Source organism: Chlorocebus sabaeus, chromosome 22 (genome assembly GCF_047675955.1).
Source record: "Chlorocebus sabaeus isolate Y175 chromosome 22, mChlSab1.0.hap1, whole genome shotgun sequence".
Taxonomy (NCBI): domain Eukaryota; kingdom Metazoa; phylum Chordata; class Mammalia; order Primates; family Cercopithecidae; genus Chlorocebus; species Chlorocebus sabaeus.
The window spans coordinates 44,901,069-44,920,346 of NC_132925.1; the positions used below are offsets into that span (position 1 = coordinate 44,901,069).

The following is a 19,278-nucleotide window of genomic DNA, read 5'->3' on the forward strand; positions in this document are numbered from 1 at the left end:
GATAACCTGTGATTTAGAGTCTAAACCAATGGAAATGGCAGCAAGTCACTGCCACTTATTAAAAATTCTTCCCTCCATCTGAAATAATCATTTTAATGAACCTAGTAAGGGTGGTTAACACTCACCAGTATGAATCTTCTCATGTCTCTGTAGCAGGTACTTCTGTATGAAACGCATGTCACATTGACTACATTGAAATGGTTTTTCGCCTTAAAATAATTTCACATCCACAAATTAGTTACTGAATAAAACAACAGTTTTTAGTTACTGTTTCTGAGGAAAGAAAAATCTTAGATGCCCAAATTTTGGAAAATTACAAAATAGCCATACAAATTTTTGATGTTATTAACAGAATTTTATTTCCTCTCCATTTTTTTCCCAGGATTTAAAAATTCATATTCTCACAATCACATAAAAATGAGATTAAATTTGATCTATATATTCAAGGGGGGAAAAGGAAATAAATAAAACAATTTAAAATTAAATTTTAAAATCATGGTTTAAGAAAGAACTCAACAGGTTCTCACGTGTCTTAAACATATTTTCTTTCTTTTTATTTGGAAGAAGGTGTGCCCATCCTGTTTTCTCCCTAGTTAACCATCCATTTATGCCCTTTTACATATTGTCTTCAGAACCTTCAGAACTTTCTAAACATCCCTTTTTAAAAAGATCTTGTCTCTTTAAACTTTCTCTCTCTGCTGGGGCTTTTCCTTTTAAGGAAAGTATTCTCTGGCCTGTTCTATGCTGAGAAACCTTGTTTCAGTCCTGAAACACTTCTACCTTAGTACTTTCTCTCCTTCCCTTTCACTACACCTCCTTAAAAGAATAGTCCACTCTAGGTCTCAAATTCTTCACTGCCCACTTGTGGTTTAACCCTTATACTCTGCTTTCTGAAAAGCTACTTGTGATCTCCTTGCTATTTATTCCAAAGATTTTTTTCTTGGTTCTCTAACCTCTATCCTCCCTAGGGCACTGGCACTGTTGGTCACACCCTGCTTGGAATTCTAGCTTCTTCCAGCTTCTGGGACACTATTTTCCTAATTCATCAAATCTCCCTTATAACTGTTTTTATTCCTCATTTCATCTTACATGTCTAGTTTGTTTACCCAAAGGTCTGCCATCTTTAATACTGTTCTCTACAACTTCATTATCTTAGCTATCATTTATTTATATTTGATTTCCAAATCCATGTTTTAAACTCTGCCTGGATATTTTGCATACACAAAAAATGAACATTGACAAACAGGCTTTTAGTAATACATTCTCTAATCATTTCTCTAGCTAAATGGAGCACATTAAGCCAAACAGGTGTCCAATTAAGACTATTTAATTAATTTTACACATCCATGCTAATTGTTTTCTCACTCAACATTTTTTCCTGGTTTCCTTCTGACATTCTGGCCTACAAAATCTCTGATTTGGAATGCCAGATTAGCTGTGGTCTTAGGAATGAATGACGTTTACACGAAGATGAAAATAACAAAGATAATAACTTTAATGGCCACAAGCCCATTTCAATTCAAGAAATACCTGTATGAATGAAGACATGTCTCTGTAAGTGATAGTTCGTTCTAAAGGCAGCATTGCAGTGCTCACAAACGTGAGATTTAGGGGTTTTCAAACCAAGTGATCCATCCTCATTTATTGTAAGGATCTAGTTCAAAAAAAAGGGCAAAAACAAAAGAAATAAGTTTTAAAAACGTAATTAAATAGTAATTTTTAAAAAAGATAATGCAAACAACGGTCACCAGAGATTATGAAATATTTTGTTTTTAAATAATCTTGAAAAGACTTAGAATAATGTTATCATTAACTGTAAGAAAGTACAATGTGACTCAGAATGAGCAAAAATCACTAATAAAACCTTGGAAGCTGGTTAAGTAAGATCTCATCACAGCCTTCTCCTCTGTAATGCTGATGTGTGATGGAGTTCCTAAGTGTTCAGTTAGGGTGAGCACAGGTATATTTTCAATTTCAAATTCTCATATATGCAGGAAAAAAGCCTTTAGACATGATCTAAATATCAATCAGTATGGGACTAATTAAATAAATCATAGAAAATGAATACAATTTAATATTATGTGGTCGTAAAATAAAATGACAAAGCTTTCTAATACTTATATGAAAAGGGTGTCAGGATTTGTTAAGTTAAAAAAAGGCAAAGTTTAGAAGTGTTTTGCTAGTTTTGCAAAGTTTAGTGTATAGTTTTGCTAACTTTTGTATATAAAAGGTACATACAGGAATATATATTTGTATAGGCATAAAAACTACTTGAGAAGGATATATATATATATATATACAAGTATATATCCTTGATTATGATGGCTGGGGAACTGTGCAGACAAGAGATAAAATGGGAGGGAGGTTTTACACTGTATACTTAACACATTTTTTTGAACCATGTAAGTGGTTACCTATCACTTAAAAAAAAGAAAGAGAACACTTAAGTTTTCAAGTTATAATATGTAGAATTTAGGGTCTGTTTCCAGACCCTAAAGGTTATTCTAGAACTACTAAATTATTGTTAAACATATTCCTAAGAATATTTGTCAAACAAATAAATTACAAGTGGGTATGGGGTCCATCTGGGACATAAGTACTGAATAGGAAAATTATTCCTTAAAAAAATTTTTTTTTTAAAATAGAAGTGGGTAAAAGGAAGGTAGACAGGAGTCAAAGAAAGCAACCTTATATTTCTGAGTTTATTGAGATTAACAGTATTGTGAGTTTCCTCTGGATGGCACCAGACAGAAACTCACCTTAGGCTGCATGTATTCCAATTTATCAACAACTTGTTCAATGTGCAGCATTAAGCTGCCTCTTGGCCAGGCATGGTGGCTCAAGCCTGTAATCCTAGCACTTTGGGTGGCTGAGGTAGGTGGCTCACTTCAGCCCAGGAGTTCAAGACCAGCCTGGGCAAAATGATAAAACCCCGTCTCCACAAAAATTAGCCAGGTGTGGTGGCACATCCCTGTACTCCCAGCTACTTGGGAGGCTGAGGATGGGAAAATCATTTGGGCCAGGAGGTCAAGGCTGCAGTGAGCCATCATCATCCCACTGCATGCACTCCAGCCTGGGCAACAGAACAAAACCCGTCTCAAAAAAAAAAAAAAAAATTGCCTTTCATCAGACATATGGAAGAGTGAAAATTAATCCTTTTTCATTATTGAGGAAAGCAAAAAAAAAAAAAAAAAAAAAAAAAAAAAGCAGAATATGATGTTGAAGCAGCAAAGAAAACCAGAAGATCTGATCAGGAGGAGTATGCCCAGTGAGAGGGAAACAATGCTCTAGGTGCGGGCATACAGAATGGGAGCTAAGAAACTGTCCAACATAGGTAGAGAGGTAGAGAAAACTGGGAAACAAAGAACTGTGGAAACTGATGAGGGCCTGCAAACACACAGCTATGACGCCTTCTCAAACCTAGAAAAGGGTAGTAGGTAAAGGAAAACGGCTTTAATCCTTAAAACATTTTTACTTTAAATTCAAGAAGACAGTTTAGTTTACACTATATGCAAATCAGCAGTGATTATTATGCAAATTATACAGGGCATTTGGATTCTGGGCAAACAGCCAATGTGGTCAACAATGCTTCAAAGTCTATGCACCGAAGTCATGGAAGGGAAACATTTGGCAGGAGAAGGGAAGTGGGTGTCACAGCTTCCTGAGGAGAGTCAAAGAGAGTGGAAAGCTTCATCTCTGGGCCAGTCCGTTTTAAATTTTTTCAACCCCTCCAAGTCACATAATAATAAGCAAGTTAACACTGTGCAAAAGGAAAACACACAAAATCTCTTAAAATATGACTCAAAATGCTTTTGACATAAAACAAACAAAAAGATGTTAAATACTTATATAAAATGGAACTAAAAACAAGACAGCAGCAGGTATTTTTTTTCATGTATGTTGATAACAAATAAGAAAATCCAACTGCCAAAAAACATGGCACTTCAATAGCTTTCTGTGGCATAGCAACTGCAAGGAAAGGCTTTGTAAGGAACAAATCTGACCCAAGTTGCTTAATGTGAAACGGATGTAATCCTTGACTGTACAAAGTCCTTTTATGAAGAGTTGAGGAGTTCCAGGTCATTGTTTTCTGGTACTGCTGCCTTTCTTTGTAGATTCAAGCCTTAATTCAAGGTGAATTTTGTGGATGAAACAGCTACCACTGCCTTGTGGATAAACACACAGGAAAATCTAGCTTTTTTAAAGTTCAAAGACAGAAAGACCAAATTCTTGGACATTTTATATTTTCCTTCTTTCTTTAGGCCAGAGTAACAAACATCTTTGTTTAAAGGACACAGAGTAAACTCATCTTGACTCAGATGAGCATCAATGGCCGTTCCAATTTGTAGCCTGTTTTAAATATATCTAAATGATTTTTATTCCCCCTTATAATCTCAGTGTCCAAAATGGTATCTGGAGCATAGTGGAGACTCTATTCCTGTCAACGGACCTGGCTGTCTGCTGTTCATATCAAATACTCCTCTTAGCTTACCACTTTATTGTTTTTTAAATGTGTTGCTAAAAGCAAAACTTTACTTTTCAATTTTTTAGTCTTCAGATAACTGAGTAGTGAGAGAAGCGGGTAGTTAAAGAATAAAATCCCTTAGCAGAACAAAACTAGCACATTAATGCAGGCAAAATTTTCTTCCCTGGTATTGACTTGCCTTCTTTTCTTGCTCACACCTTTTCAAGACCTTTAATGTAGAATGTGATTTACCAGCTGAGTGTGTTTGCCTTGGAGATTAGCAGTCTTACCTGCAACTGGTTCCATAAAATATTTTTGCTTTTCTTTTTCCCCCAATATATGAACACCATTACAATTAAAGAATTTTATGTTTAAAATGTTAAATTCTAAGATGCCTGCTATAGCATTTTCAGATGCTTTATCTTGCCTCTTGTCATTGCTACTTCAGGAGAAATATGGTATATTACATAGACCAAGTAATCAGGCTTTAGCAAGTGGAGAAATCAGTAATACTCTAGTTCTCAACACACTAGATTTTTATTTCGTATGTGTTCAGTAAATTTAAAACAAGATTTTATAGAAAAAAAATTGAGTATCAAATGGAATTTCTCAGTTAATCTGCTTTCTTAATCTCACATTCATTGTGATATATTTTCTGTTTTAAGACAAATCCATTACTAGCCAGCTACCTAAATATACACATATGGTGACTGTTATCTTAAATAATATACCTAATATACCCATTTTAATCAGGCAAAGCCCTAAAGTCTGCCTATTCAAATTCAGAGATTTTTCACTCCATAAGGATCACTGCCACTGACTAAATGAAACCTGACACCCCTCACTGAGAAAAAGTTCTGTTTTCCTAAAAGGCAGACATGATTTTTCACATTCAAATGTGTACTACTAAAATTATTAAAGCACATTTTAAACTAAACACTGTAAGTTTTATCATATATTCCTGAATCAATCAAAATCAGCTTCTAAGCCACCAAAACTCAAAAGACAACTTAGATAAGAGAGTTTATATTTCTCACCTATTATGAGATGTTCTACTGCAACTGGGGATGGAGAATGACAGCTGTGACCATTGTCTTTACTCTCCAAATCCAATGAGAAATGGAAAATAGTGCAAGTCCAAAGATAACACAAATAACAGTCACCCTGAGTAATACCCATCATGGCAACTTGACTCTCCTGGTCATCCTTATTAACTCATTCTAACATTGTCACTTTCTTTCATTCATTGAGTTTTTTTATTGTTTCTCAGTACTACATTTTTCTCATCACCAAATTTCATTTTTAAACGGCAACTCACTGTATCATAACCATGGTACAACAACTATGTTAAGCAAAATGACCCTGGGTTTTAGAAAAGACTGTTTCTTCCCTGTTTCCTGAATATTAGGCAAAGTAGGTGATATTTTCTAAAGAAAGATTTACATCAGATTTTTTTTCAAAGTTAGGGTTCAGTTCTATGGGAAAACAATTTGCCCAAAACACACAATTTCCTGGGAAAATTAGATAAATAAAACTCTATTATTTTGCCAATCTTCTTCCTTCATTTTCTTACTATTCCATACTTCCTGTTTTCATCCTCAAGTCTTATAAATCAGTTCATTTTTAAAGCTACTTCTTCCTAAATCAAGGTAACATGTAGAAGAAAGCATGACAAAAGTCTGGTACATCTACTTCTCTGTTTCTTTTCATTAAATTTTCCTTATCTTACATAATTCAATCTTAAATCTTTTTTATACCAAAATCCAAAATCTTTTCTGGGAACCAACAATATATAATAAATTGTTGGGAAAGGATTCTCTATACAGTTTATAATCTATTTGATGTGTGAAAAGTACTCTTCCTCAGTTCAGCATAACTTTGAATAATCAATTTTTATTCAGATCACCTAAAGTGTTACAACAAACAACCCAGTTCCTTTCTTCTGATGAGAGATCCTGGCACATAACAGGCACTCAAATTATTTGTTGAATAAATGAAAAGAGAGATATATTTCAGAATAAAAAGATGTAATTAAAAATATCCTCTCTCTCAGTTACTAAGGAGCTTGAAAACACCTATAATAATATATACGACATGGGATTTAGATAATATTGTTACATTTTACTGAAAAAAATTCTTAGAATTCATTAATGTTAACCCAACAATCCTCCTAAAACCCTTCTGAGATGGAAAATGTTACCTTCTAATTCACGTAACAAGTGAATACCAAAGTCCAGTAGTAATACCTCATTTATTCAGAAACTTCTAGTGTCAAGATTTGAGGTTTTCAAGCTTAAGAGTATAACAATCACCAAAAACAGACTCAAAGGGGCAAAGGAAAGTGATGTTAAGTGGCCACCCAGATATACAGCAATGTAAAAATGAATAGCATGTCACCAAGGAATGAGAAGTGAAGTGATAATAAGCAGTATAACACTTAAAGTCTAACAGTGAGGATTTTCAGGGTCAGGTGGGTGGGGGAGAGCCCTAAAATCTCTGTTCTCCTAGAGGGCTTCAACTGCAATACACGATTTTAAAAAATGTTTATGTCAGCTTCAAGACATTAAACACTGAATTACGTTCAAGTACATTATATTTAAAAGGAAAACAACACATTAAAGATTTCCCAAAAAATGGTGAAAATAAAATGAAATTTGATATTTAAAAGGTGTAAGCTTCTATTATGTAGAAAACTTACTTTCATAAACCAGCTAATTCCACGACAGATGCAAATAGCTTAACCTAGATGATGTTCCCTAGCTCAGTTATCCTCTTCATCAGGCATCCTGCCAAGTGTATTTAGGCAGCTTTCAAGTATCAAAACCTACCTTAAGATGATCAGGCTTTCCCATTGCATTTAAGTTTTCCAAAAAAAAAAAAAAAAAAGACTCAGCTTTGCCATATGAGAAAGGTTCAGAAAGCAATTATTGCTTAAAATCCATGGCAGCTAAAAGATGACATAACAACACAGTACTTCACAAAACTTATAAAGGGAGCCATAGTTACATGGATGTTTATAAGCTCTGATATTTTTACTAACACTCTATCGCATTAGTTATATTTCTTGTGCAGGTCCCCAATCTAATACTACACAATGGTGACACAAACTCAAAATATTCACAATGGCAAGATTTTAAGATTTGGAAAAGGTGCTGGGGGAGAATGGAGTCCTCTAGGCATAATAAATCATAAATCTTTGAGGAACTTAAAATTGTTTTTAAGGAATTTGAAACAAGTAACACTTATTGATTTACAAACATGGGTGAGTTTCTCTTTCTCTTCATACCAAAGAGCAGAACAAATTACTTTAACAAAAGTTCTGAAGCATAAATTTTTATACACATTCCTGAGAAAATGTAAAATTACTCACTCATTATACCTTAAAGTTCTAAGACTCCAGACACAAAAAACCCATTCATCTGGAGATGGCAGACCAGTGGTTAAAAACAGTTCACAACCATTCCCTGTCCCATTACATGTAACATGCCAGGATAATTGAAAAATAATTGTTTGTTCTTTATTAAAACAAACAAACAAACACAGGGTTCCACAATGTTGCCCAGGATGGTCTTGAACTCCTGGGGTCAAGCAATTCTTCCGTCTCAGACTCCCAAAGTGCTAGGATTACAAGTGTGAGCCACTGTACCTGGCCTGTTTGTTATTCTTACACCTCTGTCTTCTGTATATTGTTTCTAGTCACTTCATCTTTCTAAGAATTTCTCTAAAGGGCTTCCTTAAAACATTCTCTTATATATACTATACTTAGAACAGGACGACTCTGTCATCTGGCCACTATAGGTATATAAATACTTAAATAATACCTTTAGAAATATTCTAAAATGATACATTATAAATGAGTTTTATCTCAAATTAGACAAGCAAAATAGCTTAAAGTCTGTAAATACCTATCTATATTTACAAATACCTAGAACATACCACCAAAAACAGAGTCCAACACCCAATAAGCAGATAATCTGGGTTTTAGTCAGAATTTCAAGAAGAGAGCACACTTGAAATAGATACCCCATAGATCAGCAATGAAACCAAAGTAACAATCAATCACTATCACAAATGATTTTAGAAATAATTTTGTACACAAAACCTGGTATCATTCTATATTTGAAGAACTTGATTTGTTCATTAATGTAAAGAACCCCCAAAAATGATATAAATTACTGAGAAAAACATTAAAACCCCAAGAAAAGAAGTGGAGGGAGAGGGAAGAAAAGAAGGGAGAATTTCACAAAACATGAAATATAAAATGCCAAAAAAAATTTTAGAAGTTTAGTGTGACCAGAAACTAAAGAAATTCAAATTTAAACTATAATGAGGCTCCCATCTTAAGCAAAGTCACTCAAGACCAGTGAGAATGCAGACAGATACACCTCAGGTTCACTGCAGGTAGAAATGTAACTGGTATAACATTTCTGAAAAGAGTAACATTATCAAGAAATCTTTCTAAAAGTTCACACCCTTTGATCAATAGTGCACAAAGATACATACTCAAACATTTTAAGTGCAGCATGATTTAAAACAGAAACAAAAGGACTACAACTTTCAAACAACATAATAATGTCCAATAAAGCAATAATTAAATATAACATGATCTATCAAAAAATAGATTATGTAGCTAATAAAATGATTACAAAAAACATTAAAAATTTAAAGCACAAAAATTGCTTACATACACTTTAAGTGTTAAAAATCAGCTAATTAAATCTATATTATACCTACATATCTATCTGCACATATTTGAAAAAAGATAGAAAGGGAATATGGCAGAAAATCCAAGTAGTTATCTCAAGGAAATGTAACTATGGGTTACATACATCTCTATGTTTTTCAAAATTTGCTATCGCAGGCATACTTATATAGCCCCCAAATAGTGGTATGCTGAATATTTAACCACCAGCTAAGGAATCAGGGGGTAGAGAAGCATTTGCTGATTTCTGTGGTGTAAATATTCCCACCATAGCTAATTATAAGCTACGAATCGTTTTGGCAACTAGTTTGCAAATGAAATCTTGCAAGCCAGCTCGAGCTGGCTCCAATACTCCAGTAAGTCCAAAAGTATAAAAAACATAAATAATAATGATGATTATAATTTCAAAACACAAATTTTTACAAAGCCATCAAAAAAATCTATTACAGTATGATCTTTTTTAAAAGGACTTTCTCACCACATGAGGGAAGAAAAAAATAAGACTTAACTATAAAAATGCAAATATACTGCAGAGAGTTCAGAGAATTTCTAGGAATACCAAAAATGCTGCATACATTCAGCTATCATTATACTAAAGAGAAAAAAGCAGGCCAGGAGTGGTGGCTCATGCCTGTAATCCCAGTACTTTGGGAGGTTGAGGTGGGAGGACTGCTTGAGACCAGGAGTTGGAGACTACCCTGGTCAACATAGGAAGACCCCATTTCTGTAAGAAATTCAAAAATTAGCCAGGCATGGTGGCACATGCCTGTGGTCCCAGCTACTCAGGAAGCTGAGGCTGGAGGATCCCTTGGGACTGGGAGACTAAGGCTGCAGTGAGCCATGACCATGCCACTGCACTCCAGCCTGGGTTACTTGTTGATTTACTAACCCATTCATTAACCCATAAAATATTTATTGAAGATCTATTATGTCTCCTATTCCAGGCTCTTAGGATACAGCTGTGAACAAAATGAAGTCCCTGCCCTCATGAAGTTTACATCCTATTAACAGGGATCCTATACCTTTTGCTGATGAATAACTGGTATTACATTTTCCTGAAACCTTCATATAAAGATATAGAAAACTAACACAAATGAGAAGAAAGGGCAATGCATGCCATCTGTTAGAGATATGGAAAAAGAAAAGTTCATTTTTAGACAAGTCAGGAACATGGTGAAAGAGAAGCAGAAAAACTGAAAGCAAGGCCCACCACCTCCATGCAGGCATGCACCCCTTCCTACTAAACCACACAAGACTTTTACATCTGCCTTAGGGTCCAGCCAGGTTCTTGCCTATAGAATTAACCAACAGTTGGAATTAAGAGCTTATGATTACCACCTTAATATATTGTCTTACTTTTGCGGGAGAACGTTGTTTCCGCTTCTTCTTTTTCTGTAAGTCTACTGGCTCTCTGATTTGTTTTTTGTCTCTCATCAGTTGCTCAGATACATCAGTAAAAGTAATTTCCTGCTTTACACTTATCTGTTTAAAAAAAGAAAAGCCAATTTTAGACACATATAAAAAGTTCATTGTGACAAAAGGCCATTTTATGTTTAATCCTTTGCTAAACCCACATATAGGTAAGTGCTCCCAGAATGATGATCTATGTGTGTGTGTGCTAACTAAATACTGTGCTATAGAATTCATCAATAGGCAGTGAGTAATAAGAATTGAGAGTACATAAATTGAGGGATAAACAATTTTTTTTTTAAATCTACCTGAGAAAAAAGATTAAAGACGTCCTGGGAAAACATGATCATAAGACCAAGCAGAAGTCAGGAAATCGTAACATCAATTTCATTCCCACATTTAAGGAAACTGATACTTAAAAGCACACAAAAAAGGTTAAGTTCCAAAAATCATAATACTGAATGGGCTCTGTATTTATAAAATATCAAGTAAACCACACACAATTCTAAAAGATAATTTATCAAATGAAGGACAAATTAACAATGAAAATCTATTCATCTTCATGCTCAACATTTTTGTCATATGACTCAAGATCTTAGCCAGTACTTTCCTGGGCTCTACAACAAACCATCACCAAATATGTATTTACAGAAGCAAGTATAATTTTAGGCCGCTACACTGTACAAGACATGATACTAACCACATAATAGAGAAATACTAGAAGAAAAATTAAGATTTCAACAATGTTCTTCAATTTTCAGATCTCAATTCTCAGAGCTACTTGTCCTTAAAGAAAGAAAAGAAAAACCAAGGTTCTAAGATCACTAACGGTACTGTCGTCACTTCTCATCAGATTTGATGGTGTTCAGTCATCCCCTCCTCACTGCTACATTTTCAATCTATCCTTGAAGTTAAACAAGAACCTTAAAACTAATAAACTTTCAACTCAGGCTATAAAATACACTAAAGATCCTTGAGAATAATTCAGTAAGAACAATATGCTAATGGCTACATTTTCAATAACCATACTAAAAGCATGATGCAAAAGATGATCAACATCTTACAGATTCACAGTGTAAAGGTGGAAAACAGCTGTGTAGAAGAAAATGGTTCATAAGAAAAATGCAACCCAAGCCAGGAATCTCAGACTGACCAAATAAAAAGTGGAAGTTCTCATGGATTCCTGAAATGCAGGCCATGGGAGAATCACAAATCAAGAACCTTGGCACAAAAACATGATGTAAATGATGATTTATTTAGCTAGTAATTCTACCAAGTTACAGAAGGGTGCAGTGACCACTCTTCTGACTTTGTTGGTATCAATTATTTTGAATATGAAATAGGATGGTAAAATCACCACCTACAAGACTTGGGAATACAGACCTCTTATCACCTCTGAAGTGATATTTACTGAAAAACAATTACTGGGAATGAGTATGAGACAAGAAAAGATGACAGACTATGTAAGCAGCTGTGGAATTTTTCTGCCCTATTTTGAAAGAGTACCAAAAAGTAGTGCAAACATTTCTGTCAGTGTGTAAATTCCAAATAAACCATGGAAATGTAGCATGCGGCAATAAAAAAGAGGAACTCTTTTTAGCAAGTGTCAAGAGTGTAAGATAAATTCATAAATAAGTTCTGCTGTTAACTGCCATTCACAAACCAAAGAAGAGTCTTTACATGCAAACAGTAAAACAGATTAATACATATATCTGAACCTGTTATTTCCACATATATGGAAAGTGATTATATGAATACTATGATTTTCACCTAGTCCCATTAGTACCCTCATGCCTATTTGCAGGCCTGAATTTCAATGCTGTTCTTATTACCAGTCCAGAAATGCCACCACCACCACCACCCACCACCACCCTACCTGCCCTTCTTCAGATATGCCTAAACGCAGACATTTATCCTAAAACTCTAAGGCCCCTGCTCATCCACTGAGCCAATCTCCCTCTGGGCTTCCCACTTTGAAACTACAGAAGCTACCAGACATGATTTCCTTTTCACATCTCCCTTCTATACTCATCTAACTTCTTCCCCAAGTTAAGACAGAAGTAGAGATCTATAGTGTCATGCTTCCTCTCCTCTTGCCACTCCCTATGCTAGTTCTTTCTTGCAAGTTCTAAAACATCTCTTAATTACCCTATTTCTCATTTTCAATCTTTCCCTCTTTATTCTCCTGACTTTAAATATAAAGAGTCCTCCCTATACTGAAAATATCCTTCCTTTGATTCTAATCATTAACTCAACTCCAGAATGACTTGCTTTATCAAGACTTATTTCTCACCCCAAAATAAAGTCTTACTTTTATATTTAACTATTTAGTGTACATGTATACTGTCTTGATATTTTAAAGATACTCTTTATTGGTATTTCTTATAACAGCTGTCATTCATTTTCTCATTCAATGGCTATTAAGTGCCTGCTATGTCAGGCTAAAATACTATAACAAAAACATTTACTGAGATTGTAATACGTGCAAAGTGCCATTCTACATACATTCTAGATACTACATTCTAAATATGAGATTTCCTTTTCAAAGGTCTTAAAATGTAGATGCAGAGTTCTGATGCATTACCAAAAAAAAACCCAAAAAACAAAAAACAACAACAACAAAAAACACCTAATACAGACAGCACATGTCATACTCAAACTGAACGGAACAGAGAATAAGGGTAGAAATTCAAAGGGAGAAATAAAGACAATGTGAAACAACTGCATCAGACTTTAGGGACAAAACAACAGATGATGACAGCTGCAAGTTTATCACATATATCTCCTGTTTTAATTTTTTCTTGCAAATTTGCTACTCTTCTCAACTTCATCTAGTCTCAATAAGTGATATAACAAATATAAATTAACTAAAATAATGTTGCCAGACATAATATGATGAATAAGTATTTCACTACAGTTGCAAATTTTGGTCTACCCTCTCTCCCCACCTTCCAAACAAGATGACTGACTCCTTGGAATCATTTTAGACTCTTCCTTCTCTTTATTCCCAACATCCTGCACCCACACCCAGTGACATCCACTTCCCTCCAATTAACCATACAACCTCACTGACTTAGAGCATTATCATCTCCCAATGTATTCTTCTACAAATAAATTAATATAAAACTATTTCGTTATCATTTCCTCAGTAAGGAATTGGCAACAGACTGTTGCCTATAGTATCCATTATCAGCTCCCCAGCTCAACTTTCAAAATTCTACATGATCTACTTTACAGAAAAGACCTAAGGTACTTGGCAGAAGGATATGACCTTACCATCACTCCTCTCCATTTCTAGAGTCACATGTTCTTATCAATTTTCAATTTCAAATTTTGATGTTCTCACTCATCTCCCAACCCACTGGAGTAAAATCAAGGTGGTCTTCCTGTTTTCTCCTCTACTCTACTACTGATTCCATTCCCACCCATTTCCACAGCTCTGCTGTTTCACTGTCTATTTTATAGTCTCCCTGACACTACTGGCTACTTCTTCTCTTCTTAAAAGCACACTGAAATTTCCCCTATAAGTTCTTGTGGACCAAAATTTTTCCAGCTACTATCTTCCTTCTTTTGGCCAAGCATTTTGAAAGAATAATCTGTAGTCAGCATAGAGATAAAATAATTGTGCCCAAATTTAGAGAAATGGTTGTTCTGAGAGTAAAAGTAGTACACACAGCCATATAAAAAAAGATGTGTTTAACTATCACTAGAAGGAACCTGTTCAAAATACTGCCTAGGCAACACCCAAGTTGAATCAAGGTGACTGAAAGTATAACAGGTTTAAATATAAAAGGAAAGGTAAGACACAATTAATGGTACTGTAAATGTACTGTCTAAAGAATGTCAGCAATATGGGGGTATTCATGGAGTCCAGAAAAGGAGAAATTTAAGATTAAGTTTTAATTTGCATGTATATTTCCAGCACAGAACTGCAAGAACAGTTTGATGTAACCAGACAGCAGGAAGACTTCAAATTCTAAGCTCACAAAGCCACAGAACAGGACAGGGAGGTGAAGCAGTACACTGATGGACAGGCCTATGTGAATCATGAACTATACCTGTCCCGTTTGCCTGATCCATGACTGCATGCAAAATTTGGAAAAGAGCTACATTTGTCAGGCCAAAGTCCATAGCTATCCTTTGATTTCGAAAAGGTTCAGAGAGCCACAGTTGGAAACAAACATTCTGGTCTATATACCTATTACATTTCTCACTATAAATGTAAATTCTGGTTACTAGATCACCATCTTACAGTTTATATAATTAAAGATGAACTAGATGAACTGATCAAATCAAGTTACCTTACCTGAATCAGTGCTGACCATCCCTATCCTACTTGGAAATTCTAGTCTTCCAAGTTCCATAAAATCACCTAATTTAAGTTCTCTCCTTTTCTTCATAGGGGTTCTTCTGGATCCATCCTTCCAGTAATATGTGCCTGTATTTTGTAACAGTTTCAGTAAACTTACATCAGTGGTTCTTAACTTTTTATGTTTAAAGTCGGGAGAATAAAAAAGGAAAGACTGAAAATGAGAAAAAGGTCAGGGTAATCAAGAGATGTTTTAGAACTTGCAAAAAAACAGTCAGCATAGTGTGGGGACTCCTGAAGGTCCCTTATACCCTTTTAGGTCATTCATGACATCAAAACTACTTTCACAATAGTATCAGATTTTTAAAACTCTCTTTCTGTCAAAAGTATACAGTGGCATTTTACAGAGGCTAATTAAAATGTGATATCACCACAGACTGAATATATGTCACCAAAGATATGCGTCATATCCAGTTATATTAAGCCAGATAATAAAGAGATATCAAAAAATGTAAAACAATTTCCCTCTTCTCACTAAATTTTTTGTTTTGGAAAACAGTTATTTTTTATTTACAAATGTTACATGCTAATATGTAGTGAGTTTTATTGTGACAAATTAATACGTAAAACTCTAAATTTCTCAACTTTAATTTTGAATATGGTAAATACTGATACATATAACCAACATAAGCAAAAGCTCTCAGGAGTCCTCAGCAATTTTTAAGAGTATAAAGGGACCCTAAGACCAGAATATTTGAGAGCTGCTAATCTAGATATATCTTAACTATACAATCCCTTTCTCTCCTACACTCAACCTCTTTTAATACAGATGCCTGGGCCCCACCAATATAAAGAAATTACTATAGATATTGTGTGCATGTGTGGCTTAGTAGACATACATGTATTTCCTAGCTTGTTTGCTGACGTCACTAAAAAGCAACGACACCCAATACACCTAGCACCCAGAACTTGGTTTCTAAATGCCATTATCCAAATAAAAAAGAACCAGAGTCCTCTGAGGAGTGGCTGAGCCCAGAGCTGAGTCAGGGAAAAATATAAGATTACTTTAGAAGATCATAATGTCAGAAGCTAAAGTGTTCAAAAACTGATCAGAGGATGTCAAAAGGACATAAGACCCAGACTAAAAGAGCTCCTAATGGCCAAAGATGGAGTGATCCGAGCAAGAAGGTAAGGAACAACAGTACTGGATTATAAACCACAGAATAAAATGAATATCCACAGATACAAAATGAAATAGTAAAAACAACAAATAAATGGAGGAAATGGGACAGCTACAAGGAACATCAATATAGAAGGAATGAAGAAAAGACAAAAATCACAATTAGGTAAACATCATGGTAATAACCATCACAGGCAAGGTCCCCACCAATAGATGCTAAAGTTAGTGGGCAAAATTTTGAGAAACAGGATATTTAAACGGTCTCAAAGTATCTCCTCCAAGGTATCTGTCAATTAGAAAGAAAAAAATAGTAACTTTACAGTGGGGAAACCCAGCAGATAATCACAGTAAAGAAGGATCAAGGTTACTATCACCAGTTTTAAGACCTATCCACATTATGTGCCCCTGACAGGATGCACTGAGGGGGACACAACATCACTTCTGTGGGGATGTCAAAAGTGCAGAGCATCAATCTAACCATGAGAAAACACCAGAGAAGCTCAAATTAAGAAACAGCCTACAAGACAACTGACCAATCATCATCAAAGTATAAAGGTCACAAAAGACGAAGAAAAGTCTGCGTTCAACTGAAACACATTGGAGGTGGCTAAAAAAACAGGATACCTCAATGAAAGGTGGGTCCTGAATTGAATCCTCAAACAGAAAAAGGGCATTTGGAGGGAAACATAAAATTCAAACAAGGTCTGCAGTTTAATAGTATTTCACCAATGGTAAATTTCTGGTCTTGAAAACTGTACCATACGGTTGCATAAGTTTTAACATTAGGGGAAGCTGGGTGAAAGGTTTATGCAAACTCTATTTCTGCAACTTTAAGTATAAAATTATTTCAAAATGAAAAGTTAAACTAGACTCTGATTTTTCTAACTACGAAAATACTCAACATTTACATGGCATTTTTTATGAGTTTGTGATTCTGCCTCCTCAGCATAAACTAAGATTTATCAGACATTTACTATGTGCCATGCACTGTCCTAAGTGCTGAAGACATAAATACAATACACAGGGAAGACATGGTCTCCAGCCTGTATAGTCTATCGCACTGAATCCTACAGTAATACTATATTAAGAATTTTCATTAAAAAAATAGAAAACTAAGGCCCAGGAAGGTTGAGTTACTTGCCTTAAAGCACATTAATTAAGACAGAAAGACAAAATTTAAACCAAAGTCTTCTGAATCCAGTGACTAAGATCCTAACGATTGTGATCTGTGAACTCTTTCTTATCCTCATGTTACCAATAAACAAACTAAAATTTCAGGGAGGTAAGTGTCTTACCCAAGTTATTAAGTTGTAAAACTAGGACTTAAGATCAAATACCTTTCAGTCCAGGACTGCTTTTCAATAAATCTAAGTTATTCAAACTTATTTAAAAATGCTTTTTATACAAACATACTGTATTTTTCCATATATGAACTATAGTTTGGTTGCTTCCAAAATAAGAAAAAAACTTCTAGTGGTTTTAGAACACGTAGTGATTATTACTAAAGGAAAACAAAATGTTAAAAAAAAAAAAAAAAAAGGCCAGGCACGGAGGCTCATGCCTGTAATCCCAGCACTTTGGCAGGCCGAGGTGGGTAGATCACCAGGTGAGGAATTCAAGACCAGCTGGCCAAGATGGTGAAACCCCACCTCTACTAAAATTACGAAAATTAGCTGAGCGCAGTGGCAGACACCTATAATCCTAGCTGCTTGGGAGGCTGAGGAAGGAGAATCGCTTGAACCTGGGCGGCAGGGATTGCAGTGAGCTGGGATCGTGCCACGGCACTCCAGCCTGGGCGACAGAGTGAGACTCTGTCTCAAAAAAAAAAAAAGACAAAATGCCAAGAATATTTAGATGAAACAGAAGACTTGGGTTTCAAAACTATCTCTTCCAATTACTAGATAGGTGAACCTGGCTTCTAGAGGTAGTATGGCAAAACAAGAAAAGCACAGGCTTGGGAATTCAAAGAAATAAAATCCAGTTTCAAATAGTAATACTAACTGTGTGTGACACTGAACAACTAAAACTGAATCATGCCGAACTTTGCTCACCTGTAACCTACAGGGGAAAATCTCATAGGATTTTTACAGAGTTAAATAAGATAACTCTGTAAAGTACTAACTACAGTACAGAGCACTATGAAATAGTTATTGATGCCTCTTAGTATCATAATAAACTCATCTGTTAATTGGTAGTAGTAATAAAATCCATCTTACATCAGAAAATCAAATGAGATTACATGAAAAGCACCTTGAAAACCTTAAAGCACTAAATGAATATATATAGTTATTATCATACAATTAATAGGCATGTAACTGCTTGGATACACAAAGGATTAGCAATTTCTATAAAATATCTCTACTTAGACATCTTGATATCTAAAACTCAATATGCCTAAAAAATAATCTTTCCTTTCACGTTAGATCCTCCTTCTAAATTCCCTGCCTTTCAATATATTATCCCAGTATCCTATCTAAAGATTCTATTTTTTTTTTTTTTTAAAGACAGTGTCTCACTCTATCACCCAGACTGGAGTGCAGTGGTGCAATCTCACCTCACTGCAACCTCCACCTCCCAGGTTCAAGCAATTCTCATGCCTCAGCCTTTCGAGTAGCTGAGACTACAGACATATACCACCACGCCCAACTAATTTTGTATTTTCAGTAGAGACAGGGTTCGCCATGTTGGCCAAGCTGGTCTCAAACTCCTGGCCTCAAGAGATCCGCCCACCTTGGCCTCCCAAAGTGTTGCGATTACAGGCGTGAGCCACCATGCCCAGCCAATGCTATTTTTTAGTTTTCTTTTCTACCTTCCACCCAGGACAAAGTCCAGTTGTTGCTGTTCTTCCTAAATACAATATACAAATCTAGAAATTATACTTCATATTTCCTTCTTTAGATTATTTATAATGATACTAAGTTGGGACTCTCATATACTACTAAAGGGAAACTAAATTGGTCATCTTTTGTAGACTACAATCTGGCCAATATACAATAAAAGTCTTAAGAGACTTATACTGAAGAAATGCTTTCACATGACAAAAAAGCACATATATAACACCACAATATTATTTACAACAGTAAGAAAAGGGTGCAAATGTCTAATACCCAATAATAAAGATATAGTGAGATAAGTTATAATGCAGCTATATGGCATTATACAAATATTAGAAATCTGACTTTTAATGACCAAGATGAAATGCTCATGGTGTA

The 19,278-nt window shown here is 35.0% G+C and overlaps 1 protein-coding gene across 5 annotated transcripts in view; it reads right to left on the reverse strand.

Annotated features, from left to right (window-relative positions):
* ZNF148 (zinc finger protein 148) overlaps positions 1–19,278 on the reverse strand; it is a 147,768-nt gene that overhangs the window by 44,622 nt on the left and 83,868 nt on the right. For all 5 annotated transcript variants that reach the window (XM_007985531.3, XM_007985532.3, XM_073009797.1 and 2 more), the window contains 3 exons: positions 10,524–10,649; positions 1,531–1,654; positions 126–209 (listed from right to left, as the gene is read on the reverse strand). In XM_007985531.3, coding sequence (XP_007983722.1) covers positions 126–209; positions 1,531–1,654; positions 10,524–10,649 — 334 coding nt within the window. The remainder of the gene's footprint in view (positions 1–125; positions 210–1,530; positions 1,655–10,523; positions 10,650–19,278) is intronic.